Raw genomic sequence first — 23,876 nt, 5'->3', positions numbered from 1 at the left:
AGCCACAGCACAAGTGACTCAGCTGTTCTAAGGAAGTGTCTAGCCCCTCGGGGCTGCCTACCTTGCCTCCCATCCCTGCCCACCCCCCCTCTCCTCCTTCACCCCCACACCAGCCACCTTCTCAGTGGACAGATTTGTTTACTGCTGGGTGAGCTGTTGAGGAAAGAAGGAACCAGATTGTAGGAAAGAACCAGTCAGTCAGAAGGTCCACCATCTATCCAAGCACACCAGGGGTGTCCTAGCTTCCTTTTTTCTCTCTCCTCCACCTCATTCACCTCCTCCTGTCCACCCTTAGCTCAACCAAATCCTGCCCATGATTGTCCCTTAAACTAAAACATGAAAATAGAGCCCTGTCTGGGCCCTGGGACAGCTCAGAGGTTAAGACCAAGTTTAGTTCCCACATCCCATGTCAGGTGGCTCACAGCCTCCTGGAATTCCAGGGCCAGGGAGTTTGCCACTCTCTTTTGGCCTCCACAGGCACCGTTATGCACATGTGAACATAAATTAGAGACAAATCTTTTAAGAAAATGAAGCTCTTCCTTGATCCACTGCCACCTGCTAGGCTTTTGCCATGAGAAGGGCTTTGCAGTTGTATGGATCTTCTGCAGCCCTAGGCTGTGGCAAGTCGTCTAGAATTTTTATTTCTTTTAAAAACACAGAAATATTAAGAATACATGTTTGTTTTAAACCCAGGTGTAGGATGTGAGGCTGCTTCAGACTGACCACAGCAGATGACTATGATTTGCCCCATGCTTTAGCAGAGGCATGATTTTGCCTGATGCAGATACTGTCTGCAAGTGTGTGACTTTTGGAATTGTGGAGACTTTTCAGAGGGTACATAAATCCTAGGGTCCCAAGAGGCCTGGTAGCTTGTTGGTTGCTATTGGTCGTGGAAACAACAAGAAGAAACTAGATATCCTGACGGCGAAGATCAAACTTGCCCCAAGGAACTCAACATCCCTAATCAGCAGAAAGCAGTCTAACAATAACACACTCCCTTTCCAATCCCTGACTTTATTCAGGGATTTCTTTCCTTTCCCCTTTGTCCTTTTTTTCCTTTCCTATCAAGTGTTAGGAAGATGAGAGTGGAGAAAGGTGGAAGAAAGAAGAACCCACAGAGTAGCCAAAGACAGCTACCCTAGGCAGCACTCCAGGACCTGATACATTCCTAGAATACAGCATCCAGAGATTATGACCTTCACTTCCAAGACGCCATGGAGGATAACCTGGCTTTGATAATCAGCAGCCAGCAAACACTGAGGCAGGTACCATTCCCTGCTCTGGCTGAGCCTCCACGCCCTCCCTAGGCACTTACTTTTAGTTTTCTTTAGAAGTTACCAATTGTGAAGGTCACACAGCTGAGCTGTATATTATCAGTTCCCCACTTTTTGCTAGGCTGAAACCGCTGATGAGTGGGCCATGAAAAGTATGTCTAGGCCACTATTCAGGAAACTGAAGGTCATTTCTGCATAGAACCACTGTTCTTCAGCTGAGTCTCCATAGGTCCATGGAATGAGCATTTCACCTCAAGAAGCTGAAACTTTCCTCACTAATGCCCCACTTTCTGACCCTGAAGAGCTGTACATTTTGTGCACGTGCAGATCACTTTGCTTCCAGTCTTTGTTCCCCATACCTTGGACCATCCTACTTCCTGACCATAAAGGTCCCAAGTCCTATGAGCAAGTGGATCTGAAACTTGGGACCCAGTCTTTCTTTGCATTTACTCTTAACAAAGGTTTCAGTGGCTGGGATACTGAGCATGGGGGAAATCAGCCTGACAGTGGCAAACTCTACCACACACTACTCCAGGACATTCCAGCCCTTACCCTGCTGAAAACACCAAGACCCAGCAAAGGAGAGAGGGCAATGGGGCCACCCAAAGAGGGTGGGAGACTGGCCAGAGCAACTCACCAGAACTTGGAGTATTCCGGGTCCACTGGGCCTCAGAGGCATTCAGTAGGCTGAGGCCACTGAGCCATTCTGCCCAGAAGAAATTTCATTTTAAGCATCAAAAAATTAAATTTAAAAATACAGATTTTGATGTGGCTCAAAGCAAAACCCCATGCAGGAGATACATGGAGGAGGAAAGGTAGCTTTTGTATTACAGAGATGGTTCACCTGATAAAGTGTTTGCTACACAAGCCTGAAGACATGGCTCTGATCTCTAGCAAACATGAAAAAAGCTAGGCGTGGTGGTGTACACCTGTAACCCCGGCTTGGGGGAGGCAGATCCCGGGGCTCGCTGAATTAGTGGGCTCCAAATTCCAGAAACAGACTCTGCCTCAATAAGCAAGGTGAATGTCTCCTGAGGAAGGACACCTGAAATTGTTCTCTCTCCGTCTCTCTCTTTCATGCATGTATGCATGCATGCATCCACAGGCCATAGATTTTCAGGCTGCACATGATAACACAGTGCCTTTCATCTCAGTACTTGGGAGTCTGGGGTAAGGGGAGCATGAGGTCAAGTCTGACCTATGCTGTGGAGTGAGATCCTGCCTCAAAAAACAAAACACCCAAAACAAACTACAACAAAATATAAGCAAACCAACACCCAAGAACCCAAGCCAAAACAAAAGGTATCTTTGGAAAATGATTACTCAAGTTGTCTCCACCTCAAAGCAAGGCTGTAGTCCAGGTCTTAATCCGGGTATCAGGGGCTCACAGGTGTGCCAGGCTGGCCAGAGCCACACTGTCTAAAGAACATGAGAAAGCAGCTAGATGACACACCCAGCCTGGTGGGCTGGGACTAACTCATGTCAGGCCAGGGGCCTTGGTGGTCGGTAGACATGGTTCCTTCCGTGGGAAGGCCCTGAGCCAGGTGTGGGGTCAGCTCTGCCTAGTGGCATGTGGCCACTCCAAGCCCCAGGGGCCAACCCAGGCCTCCAGGAGGATGCTTCTTCCTGCCTTAGCCTTGAGGGAGCACAGAAGTCCCGGTGCCTTGCTATGTAGGGGTGTCCGCTGACCCCTCTGGGGGCCCAGGGTGTGCCATTTCAGGCCTTTGAGCTGCCAGACCCTGCTGTGGCCCACTGATTGGCTGGAGAAGCAGCCTTCCCCACCACCACTTCCTCCTTCTCCTGCTCATATTGCTCTTGGTGGCTCTGGGGGTTGGCCACACTGACCAGGCCCCCCTGAGCAAGCTACTTCCCCTTCTTGGCCCTGCTTTCTTCACCCAGGATGTTTGGGCAAGAGGCTTTATGTAGGCTAGACCCACTCGGGGTGCTGGAGCTCAGTACCGGCACCCCGTCCCGCTCGGGAGGCTGGAAGGAACGTCACAGACCAGCTGTGGTTCACTCTACACACATGCACGCCATGGCCCTGGCTGTTCCCAGCCTCCACTTCCTTCTTTGTGCAAATGGCCTCACAGTTCTCACTATATAGTTGATCTGAGAAGCACATGGCCTAGGGTGGCCACGTGAGGACAGAGAACACAGATCAGAGCTGGTCCAGAGGCAGGCCCTGGGGTCAGGATTACAACTCCCTCCTCCATTTACAGGTAAGGAAAATGGGACCCACACAGGTTGTATGACCTGAAATGTGACCTGAAATGTAGCCAGAATGTGAACTTGGCTGGCCCAGACTGACCAGGAGCCTGGACCTAAGCCTCCAGTACTCTCTCTCCCAGGCTCCATACCCAGGATGGCTGCTTGGTCAACGCTAGCCTCCTATGCCTCCCCCTGCTGGCTAGCCAACACCCTTCCCTCAGAGAGAATTGTCCATGAACTGTGGCCTTGTGGCCTGGCTGGGGGAAATGAGTCATCCTGCCCTTCCCCCACCCCAGATCCACTTGGAGCAGGGGAGAGCCATTTTCAAAGTTCTCCTGAATAGAATTCCAGAACAGAGATGACGGGAGACAGATGAGCTTCTAGCCTTGGGAGGACACCGGGTTTTGGTCTTAGTTTTCATATGGCAGAAATAAAGCTGGGCAGCTGAGCTGAAGCCACCCATCTCGGGCCTTCCAAACCGGGGAGGGGACAGAGAGAGTGACTTCCAGTGGCTTTCAGCAGGGTGCTGATGTGAGATGGAGCTTTGGCATCACGTGGACCAGTGGTTTCATCTTCCCTAGCAATTCAGGAGGGGGTGTGGCTGCGGATGTTTACAGAATGGAGAGAGGAATCGAGCCCAGAGTGGGAGTGTTCAGCAAGAATTGCATTAGAATTTTACTTGGGGGTCTGGAGAGCTGGGTCCAGCAGTTAAGAGCACTGGCTGCTCTTGCAGGGGACCTGGGTTTGATTCCCAGCACCCACATGGCAGCTTACAACTATCTGTAGCTCCAGTTCCAGGGGATCTGATGCCCTCTTCTGGCCTCCATGAATACCAGGCACACATGTGGCACAGAGACATGCAATACACCAAGCACCAAATGAATGAATGAATGAATGAATGAATGAGTGAATAAGCAGATTTTACCCAAGAACCAAGTGGGGGCCTAACTCTGTCCAGGCGTACATTAGGACAGGCGTGCCTTCCCACCCAAAGCAGCTTCATGGCACAAACTGTTGGGACAGGTTAGGGGGTCAGCAATGGCAGCTGCAGGAGACAAACAATGGGCATTCCAGGGACAGTGAGGAAGGCAGAGAGGCCACCAGGAGGGGAGGGCTGTCCTGTGGCACCTGCCAGCTGGGACATCACCACCAGTTACAACAGCAGCCGAGAGAAAAGGCTCCCTCAGAGCCACACCTCAGCATCCTGCCCACGAGGCGCCGGAAGCCACTGACTGGGCAGCAATGAACAACAGGGCAAGTGAGGGGCAGCTCCTCAGCCCTGTACCCTCCACCACAGGCTCCGTGTTCGAAGCCGGGAGAGCAGCAGCTCTCTGTGACACAGTAAGATTTGAACACTCGGTTGGACCCACCAGGCTTCTATTTGAAAATGGCTAGAAAAGCCCCAGAGGTGCCCACGTGTTGGAGAAATGAGATCTACAAGTCAGAAAAACACAGTAAGCTTCCCATTGCATCCTACCTACAAGTGAAACCCTTTCTAGTGTCTCATAGGATCTTCTTCTTCCTCCTCCTCTTTCTCCTGCTCCTCCTCTTCCTCCTCTATCTCCTCCTCCTGCTTTCTTTCCCCCTTTTTTTTTAGTTTTTCAAAGCAGGGATTCTCTGTGTATCCCTGGCTGTCCTGGAATCACAGAGATCCACCTGCCTCTGCCTCCTATTCCTTCTCTCCTCCCTCAGTCATTTGACAGTAGGGACTCTGCAGCCACCGTGCCTGCCATTGCTCTGTCACTAGCAACTGCTTTCCTGTTGCTTGTCCTGGTGATTTCAGAAACCCAACCACAAAGGCAGAGTGAACACAGTGCCCTGGAGATGGTGAACTCCAGGAAGGTGGCAGGTGCACTGCTGGGCCTTGCAGGACCTGGTACCCAGAGCCTGTGCTCAAGCCTGTACTAATGAAGGGCCAGACGAGCACTGAGGAACCCCTCCAGAAGGTGCAGCCCTGTGGCTGCTCCTGGTACCCCAACAGGGGCCCAGCCCCCTTGCTTGTGGATTTGACGAGTCATTGCTCGCCGCCCTTCAACAGTTAGCCAGGCTGCTTCTCTGTTTCTGACAAGTGTTCTGAGGCTGACATTGTGAGCCGCTGTACACACAGGAAGGCTAAGTCAGTGGGCAGTAAGCAAGCTTTTCCATTGCCCCAGTAATTACCCCGAGATGGGCTCGCCCTCATATTTACTGGCCAGTTAATTAAATAAGTCAAAGGCTCAAATAATCAACTCTGACTTGGATAGATAGACAGATGGACTGATGGACAATGGACAGCCAGAAGTTTCAGTGAGTGTGGCAATTACTAACCTAGAGAGTCAGGGGGAAAGGGAGAGTAGGGAGAGGTTCATAAACTCAATGTCTGGGGGAATGCTGTCCTCTCTACAGATTTTGGGGGCCCATCGGGGCAGAAGAAACATCAGTGGTTGGCATTTCCAGATACCCAGTCCTTGAGTCACTGAGGCAGACAGAATAGCCCAGAGACAGTCACAGAAGTTCAGTGCAGTGCCAGCATAGGTGGAGAGAGCCCCATTTTTGGTGATGTGTACAGAGGCAGGGGACTGCCTGGAGAGGACTCAGGTCATCTGCTCATCTAGATATTTTGTCCTTCTGGCATGCAGTCAGAAGGGCCCCTGTACAGACAGACAGAGGCTGGGAGAGAGGCACTTGGCAGCTTTTCTGAGATGGCCCAGGCTAGGAGTTGGAGAGAGGGGGTGGTCAATAAGGCGAAGGCAGACTTTTTAGAGACTGTGGTACACTCATGGGGGCAGATGAGCATACACGGAAGTTGGCAGACAAACATCTGCATTAAAGGATCTACAAGGCCAAATGTAGCAACTTAGTGATTATGGGGAGTTAAAATGCTTCAGACCAAAGTCAAGCCATTTTGGGCTGCTTTTAGTGCCCCTGAAAGCCCTTCTCTATGCAGCTCTGTGTCTGACCCAATAAACTTGTGACACTCAGTCTTTAAAGTGTACTCCTGGCAGGACACTGGCTTCTGCCAATTCCAAAGCTAAGAATGCCACGAGATAGTATCAAAACCCTCTTTGCTGTCACTCACCTACCAATGTAGGTAGTAAGTGTCTTGATCTATGAGATCCTTTGTTCTGCAACTAATGAAATGTGTGTGTGTGTGTGTGTGTGTGTGTGTCCATCCACCCAGCACTGTTTGAGGTATGAAACACTTCCACATAGACTATAGCTTTTGGGGCAACTTGTCCTGGGGCCATGGTCATTCATATTTGGCTTAAGAATAAACTCTTACTCCCTTTGAGCTGAGAGTTGTTCTGTGTTCAGCTGGGCTAACCGGAGCGTCAAGGCTAACAGCAAGTTTCCAGAACCTCCAACCATGTTGTGGTCTGATGTCTTCTGGCCTTGCAGGGCCCTTCCCCTGCGTTGCTAACCTGCCAGGATTTGGGGGTGTGTGGCTCCACAGTGGGCTCCAAATTACAGGGAGCCACAGGGCTGTGGCTGATGGCTATCCTGCAGCCTCTGGGAGTCCAACAGACAGAACACTGTGAGTTGTCAGGCCTTTCCAGGAACCACCCAAGGAGCCAGTGTGAGTGTGGACGTGGGCCTGCTGCACATGAACTTGCTCACACTGAACACGGCACAGAGTGATCCTGAGGATTCGAGAAGCAGGTGTGAAAGAGCACGCCCACTTTTGAATAAGGCCTAGCTGGCCTTATGGTGTTATAAACTCATAACACGTGTTATGAGTTTAAATGGGCCTCAGTGGCCAGGCATGGTGACATATACCTTCAATTACAGCACTGGAGGGGCAGACACAGACAGGTCTCTTGTGCTTAAGGTCAGCCTTTCTTCAATAGCAAGTTCCAGGACAGCCAGGGTTACACAGTGAGACCTTGTGTCAAAAACAAACAAAACACAAACAAAAGCAAATGGGTCTCAGTTGTGAGGAAGGAAGACCCTACACGGTCCTTGAGAGGCCCTGTTCTTGGGAGGGGCTGCTGTGTCCCCCACTACGCCGCATTGTTAAAGGATCAACTCAAGCTCACCAGAGGACATGTGTCCTGATTTATGAAACCAAAATGTTAGAAATGCAGTCATGGGGAGGCGGTACGTGCTGGGGAGAGAACACCTTGCAGGCAGAGGCCAAGATGGAAATGAATCCTTCGGATGGAGAAGTCTGTAGTTTTTGTGTCCACTTTCAAGGTAGTAATCAACAGAGCCAGGAAGGGACAGACAGTCTAAAGAAGAGGTACTCAGCTGGACGGGCAGAAGCATGTCAGGCAAACAGAGGAATCAAACCCCTCTAGGAAAACAGAGGACGAGGCAGATTCCAAATCCAGAAGAAGGAAGCCAGTGGCATGTGGGACCTGGTGGGGTACCAACCAGCATGGGTCAGGTGCTCTTGCTGTGGGACCCCCTCTTGTCCCCAAGAACCTGCAAAGCCGGTGCTATGCTACAACTCTCCCCACCACAGAGCAGTGGCTCCAAGGTCAACAAGGCTAATGGCATACCATCCTGTGGGCCCTGCCGTGCTGACTCAGCAGTCGCTCCAGGGCTCGCCGCAGAGAGTAGGGTAGGAGGCGTGGGCCTTGGGTGAGGGTAAATGAACAAAGGAAGAGGTGGGAGCTTTGGTGGTGAATGAAGAGGAGGGAATGAAGCCTCCCTGACCCTGAGATCAGGAGAAAACACAGACCTCCTAGAGCAAACCTGAAGGGCCTCAGACTGTCTTCAAAGGAAGGACAGACATTGCTCGTGGCCCGCTCTTGGCTGGTCCACGCAGGCTCCTTCCTGTAGCCTGTGAGGGACTCCTCTGCTTGGAGCCAGGCACCAAAGGGTCCTTGAAAAATGTCATCCCCAGGTGTCACAGCCCCTCCCCTTTCCTGCCAGAGGATGTCTCAGGAGAGCACTGGCCTGAGAGGGAGTTCCAGCAAGGGACAGGAAGAGCTGGATCAGTCCCACTAACACAGCCCTGGGCTAGTCACTTAACCCCTAGTGAGGAGCCCGCTGCTTGCATAAGGTAAGGTAAACACCATCATTCCTTCCAGGGGCTCTGAGAACTCAACAGAATGACTCAGAAAGAAGGCTGGACACTCGGCGAGCTTCTGGGAAATGAAGCCTATTGTGGTTAGCACATATTGACTAAAAGACAACCAAAAGGGAAATTAAAAGGAGAACTGGGGCTGAAGCCTCACTGTGACACTTATCTGGATCTCAGTTTTTCCATCTGGAAACTGGGGTGAACACATACATCTCGTGCTCTGCAGGGCTGATGTGGGATGTCCTGCTCTGTGGCTATGAAATGCAACCAAGTTTTCTCAAAAGACAGAAATGAGCTTCTGGACCTAAAGGGGCATCTGCTCTGGTCTCCCTCCCTCTAGAGAAAATCTTTCAGGCTCTCCTGCAGCCTCAGAGTGGACCCCTGTTCTGGCTAGCTAGGCCAGGTACTTCAGCAAGAACATGAGATTCCCTGCCCTTAAGGCTTTCATGTCTTTCAGCCTCAGTCTTCTATCCAGAGAAGCTGATTTATACCACATCCTTCTTAGACAAGAAACCAGAGGTGCAAAGAGTTGAAGGGCTCACAGGGCTGACCATTAATATAATAGATTGGGTCCTAAAGTCAGAGAGAGAGAGAAGATGGCACCCTCTAAGAAAGGGACTCCATGTTGGAACTGGGACATTTTGCCCTGCTAAACACAGCCAGTGAGCACATGCATAGAGCCATGCTCTGGGAAACTTTGTCTCTCTACAGCAAAAGCTTCCTTTCCCTGTCCTCTGGACCTTGGGAAGCTGGGCCGGCCAGGGATCCTGTGCATTTATTACTTGACAGATCCTTCTCAGGCTAAGAGAAAGCTCAGCTGGTAAAATGCACCTCTAATCTGAGCACTGGAGAACTGGAGATTGGTGAGATCCAGTAGCTTGCTAGCCAGCCAGCAGTGAACCATAAGGTCCCACTCTAAAACACACACATAACAATACACACACAGGGCTCACAACCATCTTTAGTGAGATCTGGCGCACTCTCCTGGCGTTCAGGTGTGCACGCAGGTAGAACACTGTATACATAATAAACAAGTAAATCTTTAAAAACACACACATACCACACGCATATGCACAGGCTCCCGTGCACGAACAGGCACCTGTGCGTGCGTGCACACACACACACACACACACACACACACACACACACATTCCTTCCACTAGAGCTGGGAACTACCTGAAGGCTGGGCTGACATTCCCACTGGCTGGTGGAAGATCCTGCCTCCCACTCAGCTCTTGGCCTGAGCCACACTCAGGTCTCCAGGGTCACTTTCCACTCTTTCCCACATCAAAGAGTCATCCTGGCACTTCTGATCCCTCCCATCACGCCATGCTGGGCTGTGTGGACTCCCCTCCCCGTCCATCTTGATTCAGTTGCACACAGCTCCAGGGACATGGTCTGCACTTTGTGAGGATCCCTGCTCGCCACCTCTAGCCTTGCTTGCTGGAACTATCCTCAGCTGGCCTTCTGAGCCTTCCATCCCCTTGAGCTGGTCCAGGTGCTGAGAGGACACCAAGAAAGGAATACCATTTGCTTCAGAGGCTGTGGTCCTTGAAGCAGAGGCCAGAAGACCCAAATGTCACAGCAGGTCAGGCAGGCAGAGGTCACAGCAGCACTGATTCACAGCAGGGCCTATCATGGTCCATGAAGGAGCCTGGGCTGCCAAGCTTCCCTCAGACCATCCTTGAAGAATACTGAGAGCCTGTGGAGCCTGAAGGAGGGCTGGAAATCAAGAGCTTGACAAAGAGACAGAGGCAGGTCACCTCCAAGAAGAGCCAACTGCTACGGGGCTCCCTAGTGTACCCAGGGCAGGGATGCAATGGGCCTTGTCCTGAGGGGGTGGCCAGGCCAGACAAAGGAACCAAAGAAAGGCCCAGACCTCAGTCAGTTTCCTCACCTATTAAAAGAGAACAAAATCACCCTACTTGAAAACCCAAACAGCCAAAACCATCCTAAGAAAAAGCAAAGTTTGAAGATGCATACTTCTTGATTCCAAACTTTACTATAGGTCTACAGTAATAAAAACTATGGTACTGGCCCAAAGGCAGGCTCATAGAACAATGGAGTAGGATTAAGAACCCAGAAAGAGGTGCTGGAGAGACTGGTCAGTGATTGAGAACACTGGCCGCTCTTCTAGAAGACCGGAGTTTGATGCCCAGCACGGCAGCTCACAACCATCTGTAACTTCAGTTCTAGGTAGCCACTGGCCTCTTCTGGCCTCTGCGGGCAGTAGGCGTGTGTATGCGCAGTGTTACACAGAGATACATGTAGGTAGGGCATCCAGACACATTAAATTATTTTTAAGAGCCCAGAAATAAAACCTCACACTTATGATCAAGTAATTTTTAAACATGTATTTGTTTGCTTGTTTAGTTTTATGTATGTGTGTGAGTGTGTGCCACATTTGAGCAGCTCTCCTCAGAGGACAAAAGTTCCTTGGAGCTGGCTTAAAGGTGGATGTGAGCCACCTGTTATGGGCACTGGGATCTGAACTCAGATCCTCTGGAGGAGCAGAAAGTACCCTTAACCACTGAGCCATCTCTCCAACCCCTAGAGAAGAAAGCTTATTTTCTAAGAAGAAAGCTTCCTGGAGTTTAATTTTTTTTTTTGTCACTGTCATCCTGAATTTGACATTATGATAAAACAAAACAAAACAAAAAACAGGTAAGCTAGACTTCAATAAAATGAGTAAATGTGTGTCAAAAGAGAATAAAAAGACAACTTACAAAATGGAATAAAAGATTTGAAAAAAAAATCACACCTCTGCTAAGGAATGAGCATCTAGAGTACAGCATGGACTCAACAACAACAAGATGAATGACACAATTCAAAAATGGGCAGAGGTCTTGAGTAGACATTTCTCTGAAAAAGATACATCAGTGGCCACCTAGCACAGGAAAAGCCCTACACTGTGAGTCATCAGGGAAATGCAAATCAAACCACAGTTAATGTCACTTCGTGCCTAGGATTGCCATGACTCAAAATGAGAAAGAAATGAACAAGCCTCAGCAAAGAGGTAGAAGAATCCCAACTCTCCCCAACTGCCGAAGGAACATAAAATGAGCAGTCAGTATGGAAACCAGTTTGTTAGAATGTTGATGATGGTGGGCTTGGGGGAGAGTGCAGGGTAGGGCATTTACCTTCCATGTACAAGGCCCTGAGTTTGACCCCTACATTGAGATGGAAGTTGAGCATGGCCTTAGCATGTAATCTGGAAACCTGATTCTAGATCCTCGCTGGATGAAGAGCAGCATTCATCATCACAGCTGAAAGGAAGACCCGGTGAATGTCTGTCGTTGGATGAGGGCACAGGCAGATGCTCGCTCACTCCCTGTCTGAGTTGTAAAGAAACTGTGCTGTCTTTCCTATCAAATGGTCAAATAAGACAAAATTCCATGAAAAAAAAATTTTTTTTTTTTAAAAAGAAGCTACTTGGGAGAATTTCAAATCCCTCCAGGGCCAGCACTTCTTGAAATCAGAATATGTGCTCAGAGTTGCCCTTTCTGCCAAAAATTGCCTTCTGCTTATAGCTGCATTATTCTCCATCAGCCAGTCCTGTAAGAATGTGAGCTCAAGCCAGTGTGAAGCACAGGACCCCTTTGCTTTAGGAATAAAATCCCTGTGGTGAGCTTGCCTGTTCAACTCCTACAGAAGTAAAACTTTCTGCTTTACCAAACTGATTTGGATCACATGGTCATTTTCTAAGCCCCCAGACATGTTTTCTTCACTATAACGGACCATGATTGTGCCATACAAGAGAAAATTCCTGACAGATACTACAGCATGAATGAGCCTCAAAGACACTATGTCAAGTCTATTAAGCCAGACAGAGGAAAATAAATAGGGCTGGGGTCTTGTATGGTTGTGGGTACCTAGACTAGTCAAACTCACAGAGGCACACAGAGAGCTGGGTGTGCTGTACACAGCTCTCACTCCAGAGGCAGAACAGCACCGTTCAAGGGCTGCCTGGACTGCAGAAAAAGACCCTGTCCAAACCGACAAGCACAACAGAAATCAACAAATGAACGGAGCAAGAAGTGGTGATGGTGGACTTGGGGAGGGGCATGCGTGGAGGAGGAAGGAAGGTGGGATTGGTAGGGGAGGAGAGAGGGGTTTATAGGGGGATACAAAGTGAATAAAGTGTAATTAATAAAAAAAGACCAAAAAATTAAAATTAAAAAGGACTCAAAAAAAAAAAATCAGTGATGATGGAGCCTTTGAGTGCCTGCTTTGCACACGCAAGGCCTTAGGTTCAATCCAGAGGGTGTCTCCACCCCATCCCCGCCCCCCGGCCCAATGCTCACATAAGTAGAGGAGAGATGAAATGGTATGAGGAGAGAAGATCCTCCAAAGGCCTACAGTCAGGGCTTGGACGCCAGCATGTGGCACTATGGGAAGGTGGCAGAGTCTTTAGAAGGTAGCTCCTGATGGAGGAAGTTATGTCATTAGGAGCCTGCTCCTGAGGAAGGTACCGGGATCCAGCTTTCCTTCTCTCTCTCCTCTCCTTCCACTTCTTTCTTCCCTCCTGTCTTCCTCCTTCCCTGTACCCCTCTCCCACAATCTTCCCTGTCTTCCTGGTTGCCATGAGGTGAGCAGCTTTGCTCTGATGAGGCTCTGATGCATGACAGGACCAAGAAACCATGGTCCCAAGGAACCCTTTCCTCTTTATAAGATGATTCCCCAGGTATTATGTCACAGCTCTGGCAAGCAAACATAGAGCAGGAAGAGACAAATTATATCATTTATGGGGAGCTTCTGTTCAGACTCTAAACAGTTCTAGAAACAGTAAGAGTGCTTAATGCCATTCTCTGACAGTGCTGTGCTGGTAAGGTGATAAAGTTTATGCTACAAATATTTACCACGAAACCCCACACACATACACCAAACCTTCAAAACCACCTGCTCCTCATGTGAGTCAAGGAAGCCCGGCCAGTGATGAAGACTGAGCAGGGGCTCTGCCAGCACTGGGGCCCATAACCAGTGTTCCAGGGGCATTCACATTTAAGGCCAACTCTGCGCTCAGAAAATTTGACCTAATTGGTCCACAGCCAGGCACCGGGGCTTTTGAGAGCTCCGGTCCTGCTCTAGCTCTGACCTTGCCTCCTCTGCGTGCCTCAGTCCTTCCTTCTGGCCACAGGGCCTCCCTGTGGTCTCTTGAGCATGGCAAGCTGAGACCTGCTGCAACCGTTACTTTCTCTTTCACCCAGGGTGCTTCCTTTTCCCATTCCTGTCTCTGCAGCTGAGATGCCCTGGGTCCCTGCTGGCACCCCAACTTCTCGCTTCTGGCAAATCTCTGGGGGCACCTGTCATCACCTAATGGTGCTGGCCAGCCTACATGCTCAATCGCCCATCCTCAGGGTGCAGGGCCTCAGCTAATGCCAACCCCTTACAGAACCCCAAGGGGTTCCTCTAACCCTGGCAGCAGCCAAGCCTGCCTGGGTCTGAGTTCCTCGTCCCACTTCTCCCCTACCAGCCTGTTTCTTCTGTTCAAAGCTGGAGTAGGAACACCACACACTGAACAATACTATACACTTGTTCCAAAAAGCTGAGAATAATAATTTTGGAAGTTTTCACAATGAAGAAATGATAGAGTTTAAGGAAGTGGGTATGATTATACAATATATGTTATCAAACCATTTCATGATGCCCCATTAATATATGTAGTTCTTCTGTGTGTGCATATGTGTGCATGCATGAATGTGTGTTTGTGAGTGTGTGTGAGTGTGTGTGTGTGTGTGTGTGTGTGTGTGTGCGAGTGCGGTATGTATGTGCTTGTTTACTATTTGTGCACATGTTCCTGTCTGTGGAGGCCAGAGGTCCACTTTAGGGTCCTTGTTGTTCTTTACCTTATTTTTATTTATTTTTTGGGACAGGGTCTCTCACTCAACCTGGAGCTTATCCATTCAGTTGGGCTGACTGACCCATCAGCTTCAGGAGTCCACCTGTCCGCACCTTCCCAGCACTGGGGTTATACATGGCTTTTACACGGGTGCTGGGGATTTGAACTCAGGTTCTCATGCTCACACAGCGCCTTCCTTACCAATGGAACCAGCTCAACTCAATTGTTATGGATCTATTAACATTTTTTTAATTTTTTGAGACAGAATCTTGCTACATTGTCCAGGCTGGTCTTGAACTCAGGATTCTCCTATCCCAGCCTTCCCAGGGCTTGGATTACAGTTATGGATTACAGCCACCCACTACTCCTGTACCATGCCTGACTGAAAAATAATTATTAAATAAAAAAGAAGAACAGAAATTTCATAGGACCATTAGTGTAATTGAGGGAGATGACACGGGTCATCTTGTGACTTAAAACCAAAGAGGCATGCTGGAAAGATGTATGTTCAAGAGACACATGTCCCGTTAAAGATCTTTCGTGAGACCCATCCTGGCCCAGCTCTCTCTGGTGAACCAGCGATGGTCTCCTACCACGGCCTGGAGCCTCCCTTCTTCTGAGCCAGTTTGTAGGCGATGGTGACTCATAGCTCCAAAATAGATAAGCAAAGTGGGGCTCAGAAAGGGAAATTACTGTCCCCAAGCTCATCCAGAAAGTGAGGGTGAGACCAGGCAAGGCATCAAGAGAGCCTGTTTCCTTGGACATCTAGAAGACAGAAATAACAGCCTGCGAGGGCGTGGCCTCCACAGCGGGCACAGACGGTAGCCCTGGGGCATGCAGGCAGCTCAGTCAGGACATTTTCGGCTTTCCCACTGATTTCCTTCCCTCTGCGGTGTCACCCAGCTCGGATGAGGTGGGAGGGTAGTCCAGCTGTAGCCTTCAGCCCCTGCCACCATAGGAAAGGCTCAGAAGAGGAAGCGTTTCTGCCACCCTGGGGACAGAAGCTTTACACAACCCAGCCTGGGCTGCCCTTCCTCCAGCTGCCTTGCACAATATCCACTGTGCCCCGCCCCCTTTCCACACCTCTGCTCTGCCCTCCTCCTAGCTCCCAAGTGCTCCCCACCCTATAACATCCAAGCAAGCACCATGCTCCCCAACTCCCCTAAGCCTCCCTGGGGCCGCTCTAGTTCTATGCAGATGCCAGAAGAGCCAGGGAAATGTTTGAGTTTTTGCCTGAAGGGCAAAGTGGGTCATGGAGAATCTCCTCACATGTTCTGCAGAATGGATGCTGTAGCTTGTATACCCTCCAGGGATCATAGGCAAGTGTTACAAAAGCAGAACCAGGCAGTTCTGCTAGGTGGTGGTGTACACCTTTCATCCCAGCACTGGGAGTTTGAGGCCAGCCTGGTCTACAGAGTGAGTCCAAGACAGCCAGGGCTACACAGAGAAACCCTGTCTAAAAAAACAAACCAAAACAAAACAAAAAAGCAGAGCTAGCCCAGCCACAAATCTTTGCCATCTCCTAACACCTGCAGACAGCTGGCCAGTTGACTGGGCACCGTGGTGCCAAGCTCTTAGTCTCTGGCTGTCCTCATGCACAGCCTGTGGAAGAGGTTGACGCGATCAGACCACAAACTTTGCCTAAAAATACCTCCTGGGTTTGAAACCGGGAATCACTGGTTTTGTTTTCTCTCTCTCTCTCTCTCTTTAATGACGTATGCAATCTATATTTACTTGCAGAGTAAAGACACCCCCTACTCCACTAAAATGAGAAAAGGCAGACAGAGGCCACATCTCCTGACCCCACAGAAACCAGTGTTAAGCCAGGTGGGGGTGGGCAGGTCATCCCACACAGATTATATAACCCAACCAAGAGGTTCTTAGAATCCAAGAGCAGAGGGCAAAGGGCATTGAGCTGCTTGTGCCCTGGAGCTTCCAAGAAGTCTGACTATCTCCTTGCAGGTTATAGCTGGGGACACACGTGGGGTAGCCATCCTGGTGCTGGCACAGAGATGCTGTGCTGACTTCCTCTGGGGGTGACCTGAGCAGCTGAGACTAAGAAAAATCTTCATGGAACTTGAAACAAATGTCCTCTTGTCGGCGTTGATTTGTTTGATTCACTGAGTGTTACATTGACATAGTTGGGAACTCAGTAATAGACACATTTATATTAGGAAAATGCTCACAGCCACCTAGTAGCCATTTTCTTTTCTATTATGCTCCCAGCAGCTAACCACTTTCACTCACCCCTGTGTGGCCTTTCAGAGAGTCTGGCTGTGAGGACAAGCTTATGCTGGTGTCTGCTGATAACCAACTCACCACACATCCTGCAGACTGACCCCTTTCTTGCCAACAGGCACAGCAGATGTGGAAGGTGGCTAATGGCAGCCAAGGCTGCACACCGGAGCCTGCTGCTTCACCTCCTGCACTCCCTCTTCGCCCCGTTGCTTCCCAGCCACTGGCCCACATGTAGCCACTGGCCCCTTTTCCCTAAGATAATGGCGTCCTGCCCTGCTGCAAGTCCCCCCTCAAAGGTTTGTTGGATCCGGTTTGTCCCCCATAGGCCCACACCTTTCAAAGTCGCTCGGATCTCCCCTCCCACCGTGAGAAGGCTCGTACCTAGCCAGCGGCCTTGAAGAGGTCTAGAACGGCTGCTCACGCCAACACTGAGGAACTGACCCCCTCTTTAAAGCAGAGGCTTCTTTCAGACATCTACCCCCAAGATAATCCCCAAGGGAAAGTCTTCATGTCCAAAGGCCAATCCCTTCTATCACTGGCTGGAATAACCACAGACTCTGGGACTGGATCCGCAAATTACCTCGTGTCCACTAACTCCAAAAGCTGGAGAGCGGCCTTGCCGTCCAACATGTGCCGCTGAAGGTGGCAAAGGTTCAGTCGTGTCTACGGGTTTGTGCTAGGAGGCCGAGGGTCACACTACAAGTGAACAGCCCCAGCGCAACTGAGCTGTACAACTTAAAGATGGTTAAGATGGGAAAGGGCAGGGCACGCGCGTGGAGCCAGGACTTGGGGATGGGGAGTGACGCTGAGAAATAGATGGCATCACCTGAAGACTTTATCCCTGCCCTGCTGGTCAAATCCCTAGATGGAAATGCAGCCTTTTGGCATCATGGCTACCACCCATCAGCCAGCTGGTGGTAAGTTTGTTGAAAACCATGAGGCCCAGCTTCACCATACATCACAGTTGAGCCTGGTTTCACCATTCTCTGCAGTCCCCTGCATGTTCAGATCAGCTTTCATGATTGGACCTCTTGCTTTTCACGTCCTCTCATTGTTGCTGTTTTGTGACAGGTCTCACTATGTAGCACAGGCTAGACTCAGACTCCTTACGCAGTCCACAGTAGTCAATCTCACAATCCTCCTGCCTCAGCCTCCCAAGTACATTATCATGAAGAAAATGCCAGACTCTGAGATGAATGAATTTTGATGTGTTTGATTCATATTTGGCCAACTATGCAGCACAGTGGATTTGGAAATAATGCTTTTCAGTTCCCTTAACTGTGACTATTAGAACAATTTCCTGTTAAGTAGTCCATGTCTCAAGTTTTCATCCTAGTGGTTTTATACAAATATTCAAGAACAAATTCTTCAACTGAATACATCAGAGAGGCAAGTATCCAATTGATACATTTTATGATATTTGCATTTTACCATTATTTAAAATGAAAATTTAAATAGTAAAAACATAAAATGAGAGAATACAAAATTATGCACATCGTATGCTTGTGCCTATGTAAACTAATCATAAGTAGCAAAATATTACTGTTTATATGGTATGATGTAAAGGTACTCTTTCCTAGTTTGTTTTTTTTTTTTTCTTGAATTTTCTACTTTCCTTTTTGGGTCTTATGTTAATTGATTTTTTTGTTTTTCTTGAAGAAGACATACTCATAGTTTTAATAACCCAGGACAGACTTTCAACAGCATGGCAAATGACGTACTATCTTGGCACCATGGTAGACAAGTCCTAGACAGAGGACAAATGACTTCAGGAGATGCAAACCACCCTTAACCCCCCACCCCCCAGTTTTCTCAGCTTAAATGGGGAAACTCAGAGTCTCGGGACTAGGAAGGGGAAGAGGCACCAGCAGCTAAGGGGACACACAGGGAAGGGACAGGCCCAGCCTTGAAGGATGAGACATGACTGTGTGCTAGAGGGAAAAGCTCTGCCATCTCCCCTTTGCTCCCAAACAAGCGAGGGCACATGCCATCACATGGGGAACCTCTTTTAGCATTTTTTTCCCTTTCAACTATCCCCAAAGAGATCAGAATAATCTTCTGGAAATCTGGCTTATAAGTAGATTTTCCCTTTGAAAGCAATACCTAAGATGGCTCAGAGGTTAAGAGCACTGGCTGCTCTTCCAAAGGTCCTGAGTTCAATTCCCAGCAACCACATGGTGGCTTATAACCAGCTGTAATGATATCTGGTGTCCTCTTTGGTGTTTAGACATACATGCAGGCAGAACACTGTATAAATAATAAATAAAAATAAATCTTAAAAAAAAACACAATACTTAAGAATTTCTTTGCAAAGGTATTGGCTGCACAAGTAGCACTGAGCAGAGAGACCAGGCTGGTCTCTCTTGGATACTGCTGTTTGAGAACAGGCCTTGCCTAGCCCAATCATTTGGGGCCCTCAAGATCTCCAGCTGAGCCGTGACATCCTTGAAGGCAAGAGAGTCTTATCAGCTAGATGTGGGAATAAAACTCAAAGGTATGTTTTAGATCTAGCGCAGAATTCCACAGAAAACTATCTGTGGGGGCTGGGAAAATGGTTCAGTGGGTAAGGGTGCTTACTGCGGAGACTGAGGACCTGTTTGATCCCCAGGACCCCCATGGTGGAAGGAAGAGAAAGGACTCCTGCAAGATGAACTTTGACCCACACTGGCATGCCATGGTGAGTGCGCCCTCCTATAAATTAATTAAAATGTAATTTTGAAACACACACACTCACATAGGACTTAGAAAATGAAACCAAGGGAAAATGAGTTCAGAAAGACAAGTGGACCATGGGACATTCATGGCCTCTGGCATCTGGGGCTGTGGTGGCCTGGGCTAGCTTACAGTTTGTGGCCCAGGGCTGAGCAGGTTCTATCAAGCACAAAGCCCTCTCTCTCAGTGGGGGAAGCCTGGTATTCTCAGCCCCAACCTGGTCTTACCTGGCAGGTCCTGCTCTGAGTCTTAGCCACAGATTACCTGCAGATCTACAATGTCATAGTTGATAACGATGTTATCATGTGTATTTTAACAGAAATCAAACTATCCCTTCCCTCCCTATGGCCAGCTACCCACACTTCCTCCCGCAGCAGCTAGCCTCCGAATGCTCTGGACAGCCAGAAACAGGCCTTCAGTACCATGTGGCTGTGTGGACGAATTGCAATGCAGGGCTAATGACAGACAGGGCTACTTCTATTCTGCTGCTAAACGTCCCTCTACTTCTAAGCCACTGTATCTACTTTTTCTGGGAGGCGGGACTCGAGACAGGGCTTCGCCGTGTATCTGGTGGTCTATAGCTCCCCTTGTAGCCCAGGGTATCCTAAACGTGCTATTTATTCTTTTGCCTCCACCTCTCAAATACTAGATTACAGGTGTGGGACCATTGTGCCCAGCCTATTATATCTGTTTTCTATCATTTCTCTTTCCTTTGCTACCAGGTAAGAAAGCAACTACTAGCTCAGTTCTACCAACCTTTTTCTATCACCGACTATGAATCAAGGCCCAGACAGACCTCTACACGCTGTATCTACAGGGCCCCACAGACACTTCTTGCTAAAGTTCCTTTCCTAGATGGAGGGAATTTCCTCTCCTCCCACGGGACAAACTAATGCACCCAACGCCACTGAAGCCCACGGCGGGGAACCAACGGGCAATGGGTGAGGGGTCATGGGAGGGAACATGGATGACCTTGAAACAGCCCACAGAAGGTCTGCACCCAGCAGGGATGATCACTTCCCTCACGGCTTCTCAGATGGAGCCTCTCCAGAGTCCTTCCCTGTGAGGATGCTCTAGCCCCTCCCCCAGAACCCAAGGCCAGGCCACGTGAACTTAGGGCAACCCTGTAGACAACTGGGAGGGAGCGGCCACCGGCTACCCAGGTGAGGTCGTCATTACTCTCTCGGTCCTTCTGTCCAAGAGAGAACCAATAGCATCAAGCGCGGCAGAGATGTTCTCAGCCAACAGGCCCAGCTAAGCTCAGAAAGGTGGTGGCGGTTTGGCTGGGAGGATTGTCCTCTAGACTGCTTGTTCAAACTGGGGGTAAATAAACATTGTGGAGCCTTTTAGAAGCTTGGGGTGGGGCTGGGGAGAGAGCTAGTAGGCAAAGTACTCTGCATGTAAGTATAGAGACTCAAGTTTGAATTCCAGAACCCACATAAGATCAGGTACAGCGCATGTCTATAGTCCCAGGGCGCCTAACGCAAGGTTGGAGAGATGGGAGAATTCCTGGAAGCTCAAGGTCCAGCTAGACAGCCAGGTGCACACAGCAGCAAACAGGAGACCCTGTCTCAAACAGGCAAAAGGGAGACTCCCACCAGAGGCCATTCTCTGACCTACACTCTTATGGCACGCACACACGCACACGTCTTCTGTAAGTAAAGTATTTGAACTCTGATGATAGCTTTTAGTTAACAACGTCTTTAATTCCTAGGAAGCCTCTGCTCCCCTCCTTATTATGAACTGGTATTAGAAGTATGTCTGGTTCCTACCTGTGTTCAGGACAGACAGAGTTGCCAGAAAAATGACGTGTTCTGAGACTTCATATGTTCCCTCCCGCTCAGAGGCTTCCTTCACTACTTAAAAACTAGCTTTTGGGGCTAGAGAGATGGCTTGATGGTTAATAGCATTAGCTCGCTCTTCCAGAGGACTTGGGTTTGATTCCTACTCCCAAAAGGTGGCTCAGCACTGTAAGTACAGAGTGACGCCTTCCTCTGGCTTACACAGGCATGGCATACACATGGGTGTACAGACGTAAGAACACGCAGGCAAAATACCCAAACACATAAAGCAAAAATAAATACAAATACACTGAAAAAAGACTGGCTAGCTTTTTCTTTTATCCTTCTCCCTCACTTTTGTTCCCTTCTCGCCCACTGCCTTGGTTTCTCTTTCTCACTTGAGACAGGTTCTTACCACACGGACCAGGGCTTGCTTTGCACTGACTTTGACCCTCTTGTCTCTTGCCCCCTGAGCTGAGATTTCAGGCATGTGGCATTTTTCTAAGCCTAAGACTATTTTTTCAGAGTGTCAGGCCACAGGGTTCCGGGGCAGAAAGGTTCCCGCTGTCCACTTTCCTCCTTGTCCCTGCTCTGCCTTCCTAGGAGGCGTCTCCTAAGCCAGGCCTAGGGAACCGGCTGTGGAGAAGGTGGCTGAAGTCTCGAGGTCTGCAGCAGCCCAGACATGAGGCAAGTACAAGGTATGGGAGGGACCCCGCCCAGGAAGCGCCCGGGGGGAGCTGGGCGTTGCTGCTCCCGCCACTGCTGCCACACCCCGATGTTCTAGTGCACCCTCTGCCTGGACCCTGCCACTGGGTCTGCTGTTTGCCTCAGCTTTCATCTGGGGAAGGTGAGCCCAGGAGTTTGGGGTTGGGACAGAGATACAAGGGATAAAATGGTCAGGGTCTCTGGCTCTCCTGGGCTGCAGGGCTCAAAGTCGGAGCAGCAGCTGGATTCTGGCTGTCAGCTTGAGCAATGGGCATCCTGGGTGAATGAGATGGGCAAGCCAGCTGCCTTCATTGACAGCTCTGGATAGGGCCTACACTCTCTGTGTAAAGATGGAGAAACTGCGGCCCAGACAGGCACAAGGTGTCCTCTCCAGGCAAGGCCCTCTGTGAATTCTGTTTTTTAAGGGAGGAAGGCCACCTATGCTACACTTTGCACGGCCCCGAGCAAAGCTGGCTGGAGAGGAAGGAAGGGTGGCTTACCAACCCTCATCCTCCAGCGGCAGCTCCAGGAAAGAGCCCCGGCTGAGGCAGAGCCACATGGAGGTCTGGAGAGGCCCCCGTGGTGTTGGGGTGTCACCCTCAGGAGAAACGCATTCCAGCTTTAACTGAAAGGTCTCAGCTTGATTCCAAGAGCCATGCTGGGACAGTCAGGGGCGGAGGAATAGAGGGAAAACTGAAGGAAAAGTGGAAAAACAAGAGGGCCAGGCACGCTGCAGCCCGGGCCAAGCCCCTTTACTGCCACGGGCTGGCCAGGTTCCCTCATTTCATGGGATTTGATTTACACCTGTGCTGAATTCGGAACAGCAAGGAGGGAGATTCACAGCCCAGCTGCCTCCTTTCAGGGATCAGAGGTGGTGACAGAGAAGTAACACTGGCTGGGCATCGGGGCTGGACTGTACTGGGCCACCTTCAGGTGCCAAATATTTGTACTCATCTCCATTATATAGACGTAAAAACTGAGGCCCAGAGAGAAACTGTGACCTGCCCGGCCCACACAAAGCTGGGTCCCAGACCAAAGAAAAGTTGGCCTGGTGTGGGGGCTGCCAACCTCTCCCTTGTCATCATTCCCTGTATCCTCAGATCCTCCATCAGACTATCCTGGCAAGCGCTGCTGCTGGGCTGCATGTCCCGAAGGAGAATGAGCCTGTGAGCACAGAGGCCATTTCTCTGGCGGCTGTGGGGGTGATGTCTGTAGAGAAATCATTATCTCAGCCAGGGCCCCTCTTTAGCTTTTCATGTCAGTAGAGACTGTGGCCCAGGCCACCTCCGTGATGATTAAGACCAAAGTCAGGGCACGTTTTTTTATGAGAGAGCTTCCTTCACGGGCTGCACCCCTCTGTCAGCCTCCCAGGTGATTCCTGCGAGCTGGACCTGTTCCACAAGCTCACTGCCCCCAGTCGACTCCACTCACCCAGAAGGCATCTCGGAACTGCAGCTGGGCCATCATCCTCAGGCGGCTGTTGTGTCAAATGCTAGCACTCCTGTCTCTAGCCGGGCTGAACACGGGCCGGGAGCCAGGAGCACGTCCCAGTCCTAGCACGCTGGCCCAGGCCCTCCCTCCCACTCCCAGCCGGCGCCGTCTGCACCGCTCAGAAGGCAGCCACAAGCCAGAGACAACTGCCGGAGGGAGGGGAGAAAAGCTCAACCTGTTTTGTTTGGGACTAGAATCAGCAGCGAAATGAGGAAGGAACCCTGCCCAGCGATGCAAGGGTGGGCCACGATGTCCAGCCCAGGCTCTCCCAGACCCAGTGACGGAGGAGGACGCAGGCCGAGGCCCAGGGCAGGCAGCCCAGGTGGCAGGCTGGGAGAGAGGCAGGATGTGCACAGGCCCGGCAGACAGGCAGGCAGCCTGAGGGCCTGCACAGGAAGGGTTTGTGCAACCTCCCCCAGGGCAGGCGCGGGGCTCTAACCCACAGGAAGTGGAGCTGCGGCATCTTTCCTGCACAGCCCCGCCTGACACCTGCCACGCCGCCGCCCGCTCACGTCCTGGCCCAGTTTAGCCTTAGAACCATCAAGTCAGGTATCCTGAGGCTGTTGCCTGCCTGCCTGCCCCGGGCACCAAGAGGTTAGGCTCTTGGGATCATTCTAACC

The 23,876-nt window shown here is 50.2% G+C and overlaps 1 protein-coding gene across 2 annotated transcripts in view; it reads right to left on the bottom strand.

Annotated features, from left to right (window-relative positions):
* Positions 1-23,479, bottom strand: part of Pstpip1 (proline-serine-threonine phosphatase interacting protein 1) — a 38,564-nt gene extending 15,085 nt beyond the window's left edge. For both annotated transcript variants that reach the window (XM_055622003.1, XM_055622004.1), the window contains exon 1: positions 23,197-23,479. In XM_055622003.1, coding sequence (XP_055477978.1) covers positions 23,197-23,232 — 36 coding nt within the window. In that variant the 5' untranslated portion in view covers positions 23,233-23,479. The remainder of the gene's footprint in view (positions 1-23,196) is intronic.
* Positions 23,480-23,876: the final 397 nt, after the last annotated feature.

The sequence above is a fragment of the Psammomys obesus genome, unplaced genomic scaffold, assembly GCF_907164565.1.
Source record: "Psammomys obesus unplaced genomic scaffold, mPsaObe1.curated_primary_1811, whole genome shotgun sequence".
NCBI lineage: Eukaryota > Metazoa > Chordata > Mammalia > Rodentia > Muridae > Psammomys > Psammomys obesus.
Note: the sequence above shows the minus strand (reverse complement) of the source record. Positions and strands in the feature narration are given on the sequence as shown.